This window comes from Melanerpes formicivorus, unplaced genomic scaffold (assembly GCF_026170545.1).
Source record: "Melanerpes formicivorus ecotype bairdi unplaced genomic scaffold, bMelFor1.0.p_v2 SCAF_18, whole genome shotgun sequence".
In the NCBI taxonomy this organism is placed as follows: domain Eukaryota; kingdom Metazoa; phylum Chordata; class Aves; order Piciformes; family Picidae; genus Melanerpes; species Melanerpes formicivorus.
The window spans coordinates 7,902,663-7,915,793 of record NW_027142370.1 but is presented as its reverse complement, the minus strand read 5'-3'; the positions used below and the strand labels follow the sequence as shown (position 1 = coordinate 7,915,793).

The window sequence follows — 13,131 nt, the reverse complement described above, 5'->3', positions numbered from 1 at the left end:
CCAACCCAAGCTGCTTTATAAATTTCTCTCAAAATTTTAATTTGCAGAAGACCTCAAGCATTTCTTGTGAACTGGGTTTTTAAAGCAGGCAATTGATTATCTTTGACGTAAACGTTCCAAGCGAAACATCTCATATTGATTTCTTACTTATTCTTCTGAATAATCTTAATTTATATGGACCTTGTTATAAGCAAAGTAATTTTCTGAGCAGTGTCCTGCAGGACCTTTCAGTGAGCTGGTATTGGAAACTGAATGCCTCCAGCAGTAATGAATTGGTATAAAGTTTTGCAATAATCTCTTAAAACTTTTCTTGCTTGTACCACTTTGTTATGTAGAGCATTTATTGCACTGAATTATTATACCTGAATCTTGGTGTGTGCATCAGCCAGGATGCCAGCCAGCTCAGCAGATGAAATCCAGAAGTAGCTGAAGAGAGAGATGTAGGCATTATCTTGCAGGTGATCTAGCCTCTGTGCACATCCAGGATGCTGCAATTCTTCTGCTTCATATCTCCCTTTTATTTATGTGATGCTCCTGTGCCTTCTCTAGCTTTCATAAAACAATCTTCCTTTGCTGGGGTCCAGCATCACTTAGATAGTTCCCCATGGCATCAAATACCAACTGCTTCTTACTTTTAGTGCCCTCACTTTGTATGTTCTCCTTTCGTTGGCTTTCATTGAGTATAAAGAAGTCAGGGTCTGCCTCTGATACAGTTGCTGGTGGCCACACAATTCATCAGTGTTCCTTCATGGGACACTGTCTTTGGGAGGATCTCCCTTGTTATTACTGCAGTATTCTCCTTCATTAAAATTCACCTTGTTCAAAGACATTAAACATGTGCCTGCACATTTCTTCAGTGATGAGATGTCTGGTATGCTGAGACCAAGCAGTTTGTCATACACTCCATACTGTCTCATTATGTTTCTCCTTTCCTTGTATTTTGTGTTTCAATTCAGAGTCCTGTGGGAGCATGACATCCTTTAATTCCAACACTGTAATTATTTTTATACTGTATTTATACCAAAGCAGAAATGAGGGTCTCTTGCCAGGACTGAGCCCTCTAGGAACTGCTGTAATACTGATTAGTGTCAGTAAGTTGCCACATAAACTGCAGTGCTGGTTGGTGTTTTGGTCATTATTTTTGTTATCTGGAAGTTCTAAATAAGTAGATTCCAAAAACATAATCAGGTTTTGCAATACTACATCACCTTCACTTTGACCTGGGAAAATCTCTGAATAAATCAACAGTCTCTAACTGAAATAATGTAGACCCTTTTGTGGTTTTTTTTTTCCTCCTAGGAACAGGTAGGTATATATCATCCTCCAGTGATTTTACCTTGCATGGCTTTTTCTCCATCTTTCATTTACTGGATAGTTCCAACACATCTATCTTTCTCTATTGCAGCCTCTTTTCACTGCCTTGGACGGGGATTTTAATTGGATGCAGCAAGCCTGCATTTATTTCCTCAGTACAAGACAGGTTGAAGGTGTTAAAAAATAATATCTTACTAATCTTCTTCCTTGAAAAAGGAGGGCAAGACTTAGAGTTACCAAATATGGGAGGAAAATTTGGTGCTGTTGGGTTGTTTTTAACATAACACTGAAATTTAACCTTGATTGCTTTCAAGGCAAAAATGAGTTGATCCAAGAATGATGCTTGGTGGATTGCTCTCAAGATGCTGAGAGGTGTTTTAATCCTCTTCAAAGAAGATTAAAGAAATACAATAGAAAGAGTTTGGAAAAGCTTTGGGAAGGAGGGCTTTCTCTGCTTGACATAACAGTGTGATAAAGCAGATCTGAGTTTATCCAGTGCCTTCATTACAGAGGGAATGATACTTCATGGCTTGGCCAGGAACTTGTAAATGCTTGAGCAGTAGGTGGAGAGTTGTGAATTGTGGAATCTGGCCACCATGGTTACAGTGCAGTGGCCTAAATAAACCTTAATCTTCTGGTTTATTTCTTGGAGCTTTTATTTTAGGGATTTTATTTGAAATTGAGCCGGTAGAGTACCAACAAATCCTAATAGAGCAGAATGAGAGACTGTCTCTTCTGGGGAAGGCCTTGCAACATTTAGCTGCCACTCTCGTTTATTAATTGGGCCAGGCATCCTTGGAACAGAGACTTTGAAGGCCTGGATCATCTCAATCCAAGGTCTGTGTGTAATGTTCATGTCTTTTGAAAAGTAAAGCAGAAAGTATTTGAAGAACATCCAGGTTCAGGTCAGGAGTTGGTTCTTTCTTCTCAAACTTCCATACCGACCTTCTCAACCCATGATATTGGGAGTTAATATGAGAAATTAGGACTCACAAATGTCCAACAGCCTGGTCTGGAGGAAAGTGTTCTACTATTCTTTTGTAGTCAGGGTAAGATTTCAGGAATTTCTGCTGTAAATGTAATAGCAAATAGTTTTTGAAATACAATTCAAGTGTGTGGAGATGGAGGTTTTTCTACCTGTTGCAAACATGGTTAGGGTCTTGCTTACTCTGCCACTGGAGGTAGACCATAGTCTTAAACTTCCACTTGAAAGCCCAGTGTGCTTAAGACTGAGAAATTGTTCTGTTTAAATTACTGCATTTCACTCTCAATTTTAAATCATGATTTTTTTTTGGAGAGTGTAAATATAATAACAAACCTGAACAGGACTCTTTTCGTGGGCATAATTGCTTTGTATCTTCAAAATAATTTCTAATAGTTGTTACTTGATTAGATTACATCCTTTAAGGAGAAAATTGTATCTAATGAGGAGGCAGAGTTATAAAAGACATCTAGAATTGCATTGCAGGGGCATTAAGGGAAAAATGCAAATATTATGAATAATACATAAGGTTTGAAATATCTCATTTGAATGTCACATTGCTAGCTGATGTGTGTTTGATTTTGGTTTTTCTTTCCTTCCTTCCTTCCTTCCTTCCTTCCTTCCTTCCTTCCTTCCTTCCTTCCTTCCTTCCTTCCTTCCTTCCTTCCTACTTCCTTCCTTCCTTCCTTCCAACTTCCTTCTGAATTCCTTCCTTTCTCCCTCTCTTCCTCCTTCCATTCCTCCCCTCCTCCCCCAGTCTTGCTTCACAAACTGCCTCAATTCTCATCTCAGATCCTTTCTGTTACCCACTTGCTTGTTTGACTCCCACAGGTATCACTGCTAAAGAACAAAGATGATTCTATGTATCTACTTTCTTGAGCCTTGTTACGGTACTAATTGCCTCAAATACCCTTTGGCTCTTAAGAATTTGAGCTAACAGGTTTCAAATACACTTATTACAGAGCAGGTCATCTACCTGAAAGTCATTTGGGAGTGCTGCTGGACCAAGCTGAGGCTGAAATTAATTCTGTTAAACAGAAATTCAATCATGATTTAAAACAAGAAAAGCAAAAGCTTCGCCAGAAACTCATTACCAAGCGAAGGAGGGAAATGCTACAACAGGTAATTATTTTGGGTATATTTCTTTTCACAGAGCTTATCATGAATTAAAAATTGAATGAATTGAAAAATAAAGTGTGGTTCTCAGGACAGGGGTCAACACTGTCAGGAACACAGATGAGCAGCCAGGTAGAGAGGGACCTGGGGGTACAGGTCGATGGTAGGCTGAACATGAGCCTGCAGTGTGCCCAGGCAGCCAAGAGGGCCAATGGCATCCTGGCCTGCATCAGGAACAGTGTGGCCAGCAGGAGCAGGGAGGTCATTCTGCCCCTGTACACTGCACTGGTTAGGCCACACCTCGAGTCCTGTGTCCAGTTCTGGGCCCCTCAGTTTAGGAAGGAGGTTGACTTGCTGGAACATGTCCGGAGAAGGGCAACGAAGTTGGTGAGGGGTTTGGAACACAAGCCCTATGAGGAGAGGCTGAGGGAGCTGGGGTTGCTTAGCCTGGAGAAGAGGAGACTCAGGGGTGACCTTATTACTCTCTACAACTACCTGAAGGGAGGTTGTAGACAGGTGGATGTTGGTCTCTTCTCCCAGGCAGCCAGCACCAGAACAAGAGGACACAGTCTGAGGCTGTGCCAGGGGAGGTTTAGGCTGGATATTAGGAAGAAGTTCTATACAGCGAGAGTGATTGCCCATTGGAATGGGCTGCCCGGGGAGGTGGTGGAGTCACCGTCATTGGAGGTGTTCAGGAGGAGACTTGATGGGGTGCTTGGTGCCATGGGTTAGTTGTTTAGGTGGGTTGGATTGTTCATGGATTGGACGCGATGATCTTGAAGGTCTCTTCCAACCTGGTTTATGCTATAAGCGTCAGTGGCTCGCTTTGTAGCACCATGTTCTGTATTAATTATGCTGTAATTTACAGCTTTTAGAAGAACCTGCAAGAAAGTAGTATAATTGGAGAAAGTTGTGAAGCTCCTCTGCTTACTCTGGCCTGTCCAAGAGGCTTATGCCAAGCCTATGTAATGTGCTAACCCAGCTGAGGTTCTGGAGTTGGTGAGGGACATGACACAGATTTGTGACAGTTGTGGTTTTCTGTGGGTTTTCCGGCAGTGTGTGGCTTGGATGACCTCTACATCATAGCTAAAATTCACATAAAAAACAAAACTGTTCAAAATATGCTGGCCCTGTGGGTGCTTGTGGTGGGATTCAAATCACCTAATCTCAGCCACCTAGAAATCGAGGCTAGCTCTGAGAGATCTCAATGATCTCATAATGGAGGATCACTTGCAAGTGATCTGAAATAAATGGGAGTTATCATCCAAAGGTTCTTATCTTTGTCTGCTTAAAGGATGTAGAAAAAAACACCTATCTTGACTTAGGTGATATTTCTTTTGGTGACCTTTTGCAGGTTGTATGTTTCTGTGCTTTCTGTGCTTTAACAGATACCAATACAAGGAGAGATGGCAACTGTAACACTGGAGACTTGATTTGTTGTATTTATTCTCAGTATAGGTAACTTTGCTGTAGCTTTCCAGTGAAATTGTTGCATTCTGTAACATAGGGGAAAAAAAAGTTTAAAAAATCAACCTCCCCCCCCCCCCCCCCCTTTTTCATTTCCTTGATATTTGATCCACCTTCACTTCTGGAATGCTACCAGATCATTACAGTCGAGCCAGTTAGGATTATGTTAAACCACAAGATCATGCATTAGTTTAGGTGTTAGCCCTGCTCTCTGGCAACGATACAAATTGTCACATCTTATGTTAGCCCTTCTGACAATAATCTGATGCACACAAAATCATCATGTTGAGGGTTAGGTGAGTCCCTGGACCCTCAAAAGCTGTTTCAAGAGCACTGAGAAACAAAAGTATGGAATTTTAGTTTACTATGAAATGCATATTTATTCTAGTTAGAATTTGAGATGTTCCTTCTCTTAACCTTGTTCCTTCTTTTGGCAAATGAATCAGCAGAAAGAGCGTCAGAAGGAGCAGCTGTCACTTGGAGACCCCTTCAAAACCACTAGGGAGGTTACTCACTACCTGAGCCACTGGAAAAATCTTCTGAGTGATCAAGCTATTGAATTTGAAGAACTTACTGAAAAGCTTGACTTTGAGGCCAGTGAAGAACTGAAAGAGCTTCTGTTTAGTCTAACAGACAAAACTGTTGAAGAGCTTAAACGTGTTCAGTATGGGATATTTGTGCAAGAACTGGTAAAGCTCAGTGTGCCAAAGATGTTCCTACTGGAAGCTGTGGAGGAGCAGAAAAAAGAGATGGTTGCTAAACATGAACAGCTTGAAAGGGAAGAGCATGATAAGAGCACAGCCGCTGAAGAGCTGCTTCAGCTCGCCAGGCAGAAGCTGAGCCAAGAACTGGAAATGAGTCTTTTGGAACAAAAAAAATTAAGGAGCTGGGAACAATCAGTATTCATGCAAGTATCTCTCTGTAGCCTTTTCTTAGCTGTTGCAAATAGAGATGAATTAGGAGTTCTCACACCTGCCAGTGCCAAGTTACCTGTTGTTCACTTGGGAATTGATTTCTCAGGCACACCCAGCACTGCAGTGGACATCCTGGGAAATGGTAGTTTTGAAACCCAAAAGGTGGAGTAGTTTTATACTTCTCTTTGCTCTGTGTCATGTTTCACTTGTGCATCTTTCATCATCACTCTCAGTCTGTTCTCAGAGGTCCAACACTTTGGAAATATCATTCAGTGTATGGGGCCTAATTAGCCACGTGTTCAATTTTGAATGTATCACTTCCAGCTGCAAGCCAAGCCTTACTCATCAGGTGCTTGTTTTAAGCTCTGCCACAGTATTTCCCCTTATTTCATGAATACACAGCACAGTGGTGTGATCTCATCTCACAGGCTCCACAGATCACACTTGCCTGATCTGGCCTGCTGACCAAGTGCCCCTGGCACGAAGCCCCCAGCCAGATGTGTCATGGCATGGCTGATTTTGCAGTCATTTCTTGGTCCCAGACACGTTTTGGCCATCCCTGCCTGCTATTATGTGACCTGGGGAAGGTTAGAAATTGAGTGATGGCCTTGCCACCGTTGGGAAAGCTTGCTCAGGAAGAGACCACAGATGCAGTGGAAAGTCAATGTGTATGGCCCCTCTCAGACTGGGTAGCAAGGCCCCTGAGAGATTTGCTCCACTCATTTGTGTTTCTTCTCAGCTTTCAAGTGCTTTGATGACTAGTTGCTGTGTTACCTGAATATTTACATTACTACATACCCCATACAAAGTCTGTTTCATAAAATATGTTGTTAGAGACCTAGGGACATGAAAAGTAGTCTTTTGTCAGAGCTGTAGCTTCAGGGGAAGCAACTGTAAGAGCCAACTCTATAACTAGACTTTCTGCCCCTGGAGCAAAAGTACTGGGCATGAGAAACTGAACAGAGGAAAAGGGCTGGGGGGAAACCCAAAGGCAAGCATTAGTTAAGGTTTCTCCTTCACACCTGTTTTCTAAAACAAAATAGATTTGCACTGGCACTTTTGTCCAGACAACATCTTCCTTAGTTTTCCTGATGCACAGTGGAACAAATAGAAGAAATGTTGTCCACTGCATATTTTCTTTGCTAAAGAAAAACAATTAATCCATCTGTCTTGTTTTCATTCTCATGTCAAGACCTTTATGGGTTTTTTTAGCAATTTAAATACTTTTCTCTGAGCCATTCCAGTGTATTTTCTAGCTGGGATTACCTCTTTATTGATAGTGCTGGAGCAGACCGAGCCCCTGAGCCTCGTCTTCTCCCGGCTGAACAACCCCAGCTCCCTCAGCCTCTCCTCATAGGGCTTGTGCTCAAGGCCTCTCCCCAGCCTCGTTGCCCTTCTCTGGACACCTTCAAGTGTTTCGATGTCCTTCTTAAACTGAGAGGCCCAGAACTGGACACAGGACTCAAGGTGTGGCCTAACCAGTGCAGAGAACAGGGGCACAATGACTTCCCTGCTCCTGCTGGCCACACTATTCTTGATGCAGGCCAGGATGCCATTGGCCTTCTTGACCACCTGGGCACACTGCTGGCTCATGTTTAGGCAGCTGTCAATCAGTACCCCCAGGTCCTTTTCTGTTTGGGAGCTCTCCAGCCACTCTGACCCCAGCCTGTAGCTCTGCATGGGGTTGCCGTAGCCAAAGTGCAGCACCCAGCACTTGGACTTGTTGAATGCCATCCTGTTGGACTCTGCCCATCTGTCCAGTGAGTCAAGGTCCTTCTGCCCTCTAACAGATCAACAATAGAATCTACAATTAATATGTTTTTGAAAGAAAACCGCTTTTAAAATAAATTTACTGTTCATGCTTTAGATATAAATGCATTCTTTAGGAAGCAGAGAAACTTTGCAAACAAAAAAATTATGCTAATTTTCATTAAATACTCTTAATGAAATAGTCACAAGTAAGGTGATGAATGTAGTCTGAGGTTAGTCACAGCTGGAAGATGAATTCAGGTTTTGGCATGCTTCATTTTTAAGTCAACTTCAGCTTGACCTAAAGGATCAGTTCCCCAGACTTCCCTGCTGAAAAACCTTCCTTCTGCGGAACAGGAACTGAGAGTGATTCAAACTGCTGCTAAAATAGATTCTGCGTTGTTCAGACTGCTAAAAGCTTTTTTACAAAGAACAGCTGGAACCCTTGTGGCTTGGTGATGGGAGAGCTTACATATATGAGTTTATTATAAAGAGATACTGGGGTTTATTTTATTTCCCCCCCTCTCAGTAGCTGTGCGTGCTAAGTGCTGGGAGACAGGACAAGGAGAATTCACAGGAAGCTTTTAGCTCTTATTTCAGCTCTCAATTTTGGGCTTATATTGTCTGAAGAGGTGGGAGGATTTTGTGCATAGGAGAGTGCTAAAATTGTGTATTGATTTTAAACTGTTTCCCCTTGAAAATGAAGTTTTACAGTCCAGGAAGTTCTGTATGCAGAACTGAAAATATCTTCAAGGATCTTTTGAATGTGCTGAGCAGCTGAGACCTCTGTGTGGAATCATGAACTGAAGTAGGAGTAAGGCAAATCAGGATGATCATTGCCATGGGATGTTTGTGTGCATGGCTTTCAGGTTTTATGTAAAATTGCTTCTAACACTGAATAGCAAATGGTTTTCATTGACTTAACAGGCAGCTTCTACGCTTACCCCTCTCACTATCAGAAGAGGAATTGCTTAGACTGAGACAAGAGCTGCACTGCTGCTTCTCTCAAGTGGACAGCAGCTTGGCTTGGCCCAAGATAAGAGCAAGAACCTTGCTTCAGGCTTTTGAGGTGGAACGGAGGGATGCAGAACTGCTGAAGGTCGATCAGAATTTGGCAATGACAAATAAACAGGTGGGAACAATGTGGGATTGGTGTGGGGATCTGAAGGGGGTTCCTGAGTGTATCCACAGGTTGCTAGCCTCAGCTGCAGGTATGGATCCTTAGCTTCTCCATGGGTATGATGACAGTGCACACTTCTCCTGTCTATGTGAACTTTGCTGAGCCTTAAAGGTAATTGTTTGTGTTGGATAAATATTCTTTTCACATTCCCCTGCATAGTTCTGCTGCTCACAAGTCCTCCAGCATTCCCAAGAAGTTGACATAGATAGGAACAAGCAGATATGTGGCCAAAGGGGCTGCATTTCTGAAGAAAGGCAGATGAAGTACCAAAAAACTGAGCAGAGCTGAGCCTGGCATTGAATGCCAGGGTCAAATTGGGTCCTTTACAGCCCAAACTGAGGTTTCACAATACTATATTTGGCACTAAATCAAATAAAGGTTTAGGGAGGTTTTTTAGGGCAATGATCCACAGTGTCTTGTCCAGATAGGAAAGGGGTGGGAGGTCTTCATTCCTAGAGCAATATGTAAAGTCTGTGGAACCATAAGCTATTAAATATGAGGCAAAAGTGTATCCTGTATGGATTCTATCTGGTACCATCATAAAAAGGAGGACTTTGCCTCTCTTGGTTATGTTTTCTAAATGTGTAAGCTCACTTGGGTTAATTGTGCTAGGAATTAACCTAGTTCAAAACCTTAATAATTTCTGAAGTACTAAAGAAGGGAAATGACTTTGCAAAAGCCTTACAGTTGAACAGATGTTATCATTTCCCCAAGAGTCTGTTATACTTAGTTGATATTCTTGTAAAGAAATAGAAAGGTCAAGAATAATTTGATTACATGGAACGGTGCCCCTTAATAGTATCATGGTTCATTTGTGATTCATATACTGTGCCTTGAAAACAATGTTGTTCCTAAATTAATATTCTTTGTTCATTTTTAACCCTGCTGAGGACACAACAGATCAGCTCAAATCTTCTCTTATTGTCACTGCAAAAGCTTGTTTAAACTCACGGTTATGCGCTAGCAGTTTTCATGGAAGGGGTTGAATGTGTCATTCTTCTTGGAAGAAATTAAACTCAACGTTTCCAACTTTGTCTGAATGGCTGAAAGGAATCTTCTGAACCATTAGGCAGCACCTTCATTTCAGAAATACTTCCTCAGTGAAAGTCATCCTTGCCTAGTGTCTCGTCGGTGGACCTGCCAATGACAAGGAATAATATTAGCATCCTCATCTGCCTCTTGCAAATAAAGCTTTTTGTGTTCATCTTCTTACAGCAGCATAATAAAATGAAAAAAACAGGATCCAGGAATAAAATTAAGGTAGATCTTCTGAAGAAGTCTTTACAGGACAAAATTTTCATTTATGAAGACTTGATGAAAGGTGAAAATTTGGATAAGGTAAGTCCAAACTTCTTCTGCACTGAGATCAAACCGCAGATCCTTAGTAAGTAAATAACAATAGTTTTCTGTCAATGTGATTAAGAACCAGATAAAAAAGACCTGCAGTGTAGTGGCGTGATGGATCTCTCTGCTCTTGCTTGTGTTTGTTAAGATGCTGCATTTCAAACTCAATAGTTATAGCTTTGGTTTTATTTTTGTGCCTTAGTTACAGAACTGATTTGATGTCTCAGGTGTTTCTTCTTCTGGTGGTTTTGAGGCTTGGCATGCACATGATGGCATGACTCTCCTAGATCTTGTGATTTCCTTAGTAAGGATTTCAAAACTTTAAATCACAGAATCATAGACTGGGAATTGGAAGGGGTCTTCAAAGGTCATCTAGTCTGCCCCCTCCACAATAAGTGGGGAGGGGTCAAGTTGATAAGAGCCCCTCGTCCAACATGACCTTGAATGTTTCAGGGATGGAGCTTCTACTACCTGTCAGGCCAACCTGTTCCCAGTATGACTCTCCTGTATTTCTGCCTTCAGTGTTGCTGTTCCCCTGCAGACTTCTTATTCTTGGAGGATGAGAGTGGCACTGGCCTTGCTTTGAAAATCTTCAAAAGCAAGCTGTATCTACTTCTTTGTGTTCCATAGCTGGTTTGAGCCAATCTGCGAGGGAGGAAGTAGGTTTTCCTTTCTGAAATAGCTCAGAAGAAACACAGTGGTAAAAGTAGTGGCATTCTTTAGTCTGTTTTCCCTGCAAGACTTAAAAACCCTAGTAATAAGACTTGCATGAGAAATGGTTTTGGGATTGCAAGTAATCAAGGACATGTTCAGATTGTTCCCGTTATTTGTAGTGTTTAGGACTGAGACAACACTAGTTAGCAATTAGTTTGAACTACATTTGTAAAGTAGAAGTCAGTGCTTCCAAGCAGTGGACTAATCAGTGCATTTACAGCACTGACAATGTTTGATGTAATTTAGGTCTTTCAGGTGGAATCAGCAGCAAATGTTCAGACTTACAGGAGCTGATTCATCATAACCAAATTAGTTTGACACTCTAGTAATATCATGTCAAATAATACAATGTCAAGGGGTATTTTGCAGTCTTCTATTTGGTATGATGAAAGGCTTCAAGAATGGCCAAGGAATATTAGTTTAGAATTAGTTTATAATTTAGTTTGTAGTCAACATTTGAAGTCACCTTCTGTGTCACACTGAAGTCACATCTACTCGCAAGCTTTCAAGGAGACTTTAGAGCAGCCTTCCTGTACCTGAAGGGGAGCCACAGGAGGGCTGGGGAGGGACTTTTTACAAGGGCTTGTAGTGATAGGATGAGAGGGAATGTCTCTGATCTGGAAGAAGGGAGATTTAGGCTATATATTAGGAAGAAATTATTGACAGTAAGGGTGGTGAGACACTGGAATAGGTTGCTCAGGTAGGTCATAGATGCTCCCTCCCTGGAAGGGAGGTTAGACAAGGCCAAGTTAGGGCTTTGAGCAAGCTGGTCTAGAGGAGGTTGGAGCTAGATGATCTTTAAGGTTGCTTCCAACCCAATCCATTTTATGATTCTTTGACGTTCACATTCTTTGCAGAGCTGTGATTTCAGAACTGACAAGAGACAGAAAGGCACTCAGGTAGCTAGGGGTGGATATTTTCCAGCTGAGTAATGTGACATTTTGTTTGGCTAAGAGCAGTTGGTTTACTGTATAATATTGAATAGATGCTGAATGATAAAGCTGAACATCCTTCCCATGCATCTGGGTGCCCTGAACATATGGCTTCTTACTTAGTAATATGCAAATAGTATCTAGTTTTGCAGTTTGGACCATGAGTCATGGCATATACTGAATATAGCACAGAAACCTCCTCTTATTTGAAGACTTTCTGACAAAAGTGTGCTTAGTCATCAATGTCATCTCTTTTGGCTTTGAATTCAATTTCAATACAACTAAAATACACATTCTTGTGTCTCCTTGTAAGTGAACTTGAGTTGTCAAACTGCATTTCCATCCTTATCATTATTCATTTTAATGGGTTCAAACTGACACTAAAGGTGATCACTCATTTACTCATTTACCTATTCATTATTCATTCAACTATCCCCAGATTTCATATATGTGTAATTAATTTAAAATCCCTGTGTCTGAAACTGAGCCTCCTGTGAAGAAAGAAGCAACCTCTAAATCCATTTGTGTGCACACACACCTGTCAAAATGTCTCTGCCATTTTTGTCTGCATTTTTAAAGCTTTGTAGGACATCCTGTTCCTAAACCACAATGGCAGCTTTCAGATATTATATACCAGTTCTGTGTCACATAAGACAAATCATACTTCAAGCACATATTTTCCTTTTCTTTGAGAGCCTGTAAAAATGTGTATATTCTGTCAGGCAGTACAGTGTGTGTATAATGTCATAACTCATTCAAGCTGGTAGGATTGTAATACTTTCTGTTAGATAGGAAGCTGCACAAATACATTGAGTGGGGAACATCACATAGATTCTAAACATCACTTTTGCTGAAAATGAACCTATTTGCTTCTAGTCAGGTAGGCTGAATGATTTTTCTTTTCCCATTCCTTGAACAGGCGAAATCATAACACAAGTCATTTATTCTCCTGTGACAAAAGCATTGCTTGCTCTTATCCATCTTAATTTTCCTGCTCTTAAGCAAACTCAGAATTCACCATTGCACAAATTTCAAAAGGTGACTTGTGACATTTGTTATCCAGCTTGGTTCACAGGCACCTTAAAGTGATGTCAGCTCTGCATCTCAACAGCTAGATAGCAGCTGTTGCTAGCTAAGTGGTTGGCTGAATGGGATAGAAAGTCTTTGCCTTCCTTTAGTAGGTATTTTGCCTGCTGTTTGTTCACATGTCTGGGTTTTGCTTTTAAGAACTCACTTCCATCCTTTCTTTAAGAGTCACCTAAGAGTGCAACAGCTTTCACCACTGAAAAGAGGAGTGAGGGAAAATTAATGGAAACCTCACAACTGAGATGTTTAAAACTTGGACAGGCAGACAATATGGCTCTGGAAATTGCTAATTGCTTTTGTCTTGTGTCACAGCAATCAGTAGCATAACAATTC

At 41.3% G+C, this 13,131-nt stretch overlaps 1 protein-coding gene across 1 annotated transcript in view; it reads left to right on the top strand.

The window, feature by feature from the left end:
* EVC2 (EvC ciliary complex subunit 2) overlaps nucleotides 1-13,131 on the top strand; it is a 62,421-nt gene that overhangs the window by 34,398 nt on the left and 14,892 nt on the right. Inside the window, 4 exon segments of the mRNA XM_068149493.1 lie at nucleotides 3,259-3,418; nucleotides 5,326-5,790; nucleotides 8,474-8,674; nucleotides 9,938-10,060. Of these exon segments, the coding sequence (XP_068005594.1) occupies nucleotides 3,259-3,418; nucleotides 5,326-5,790; nucleotides 8,474-8,674; nucleotides 9,938-10,060 (949 nt within the window).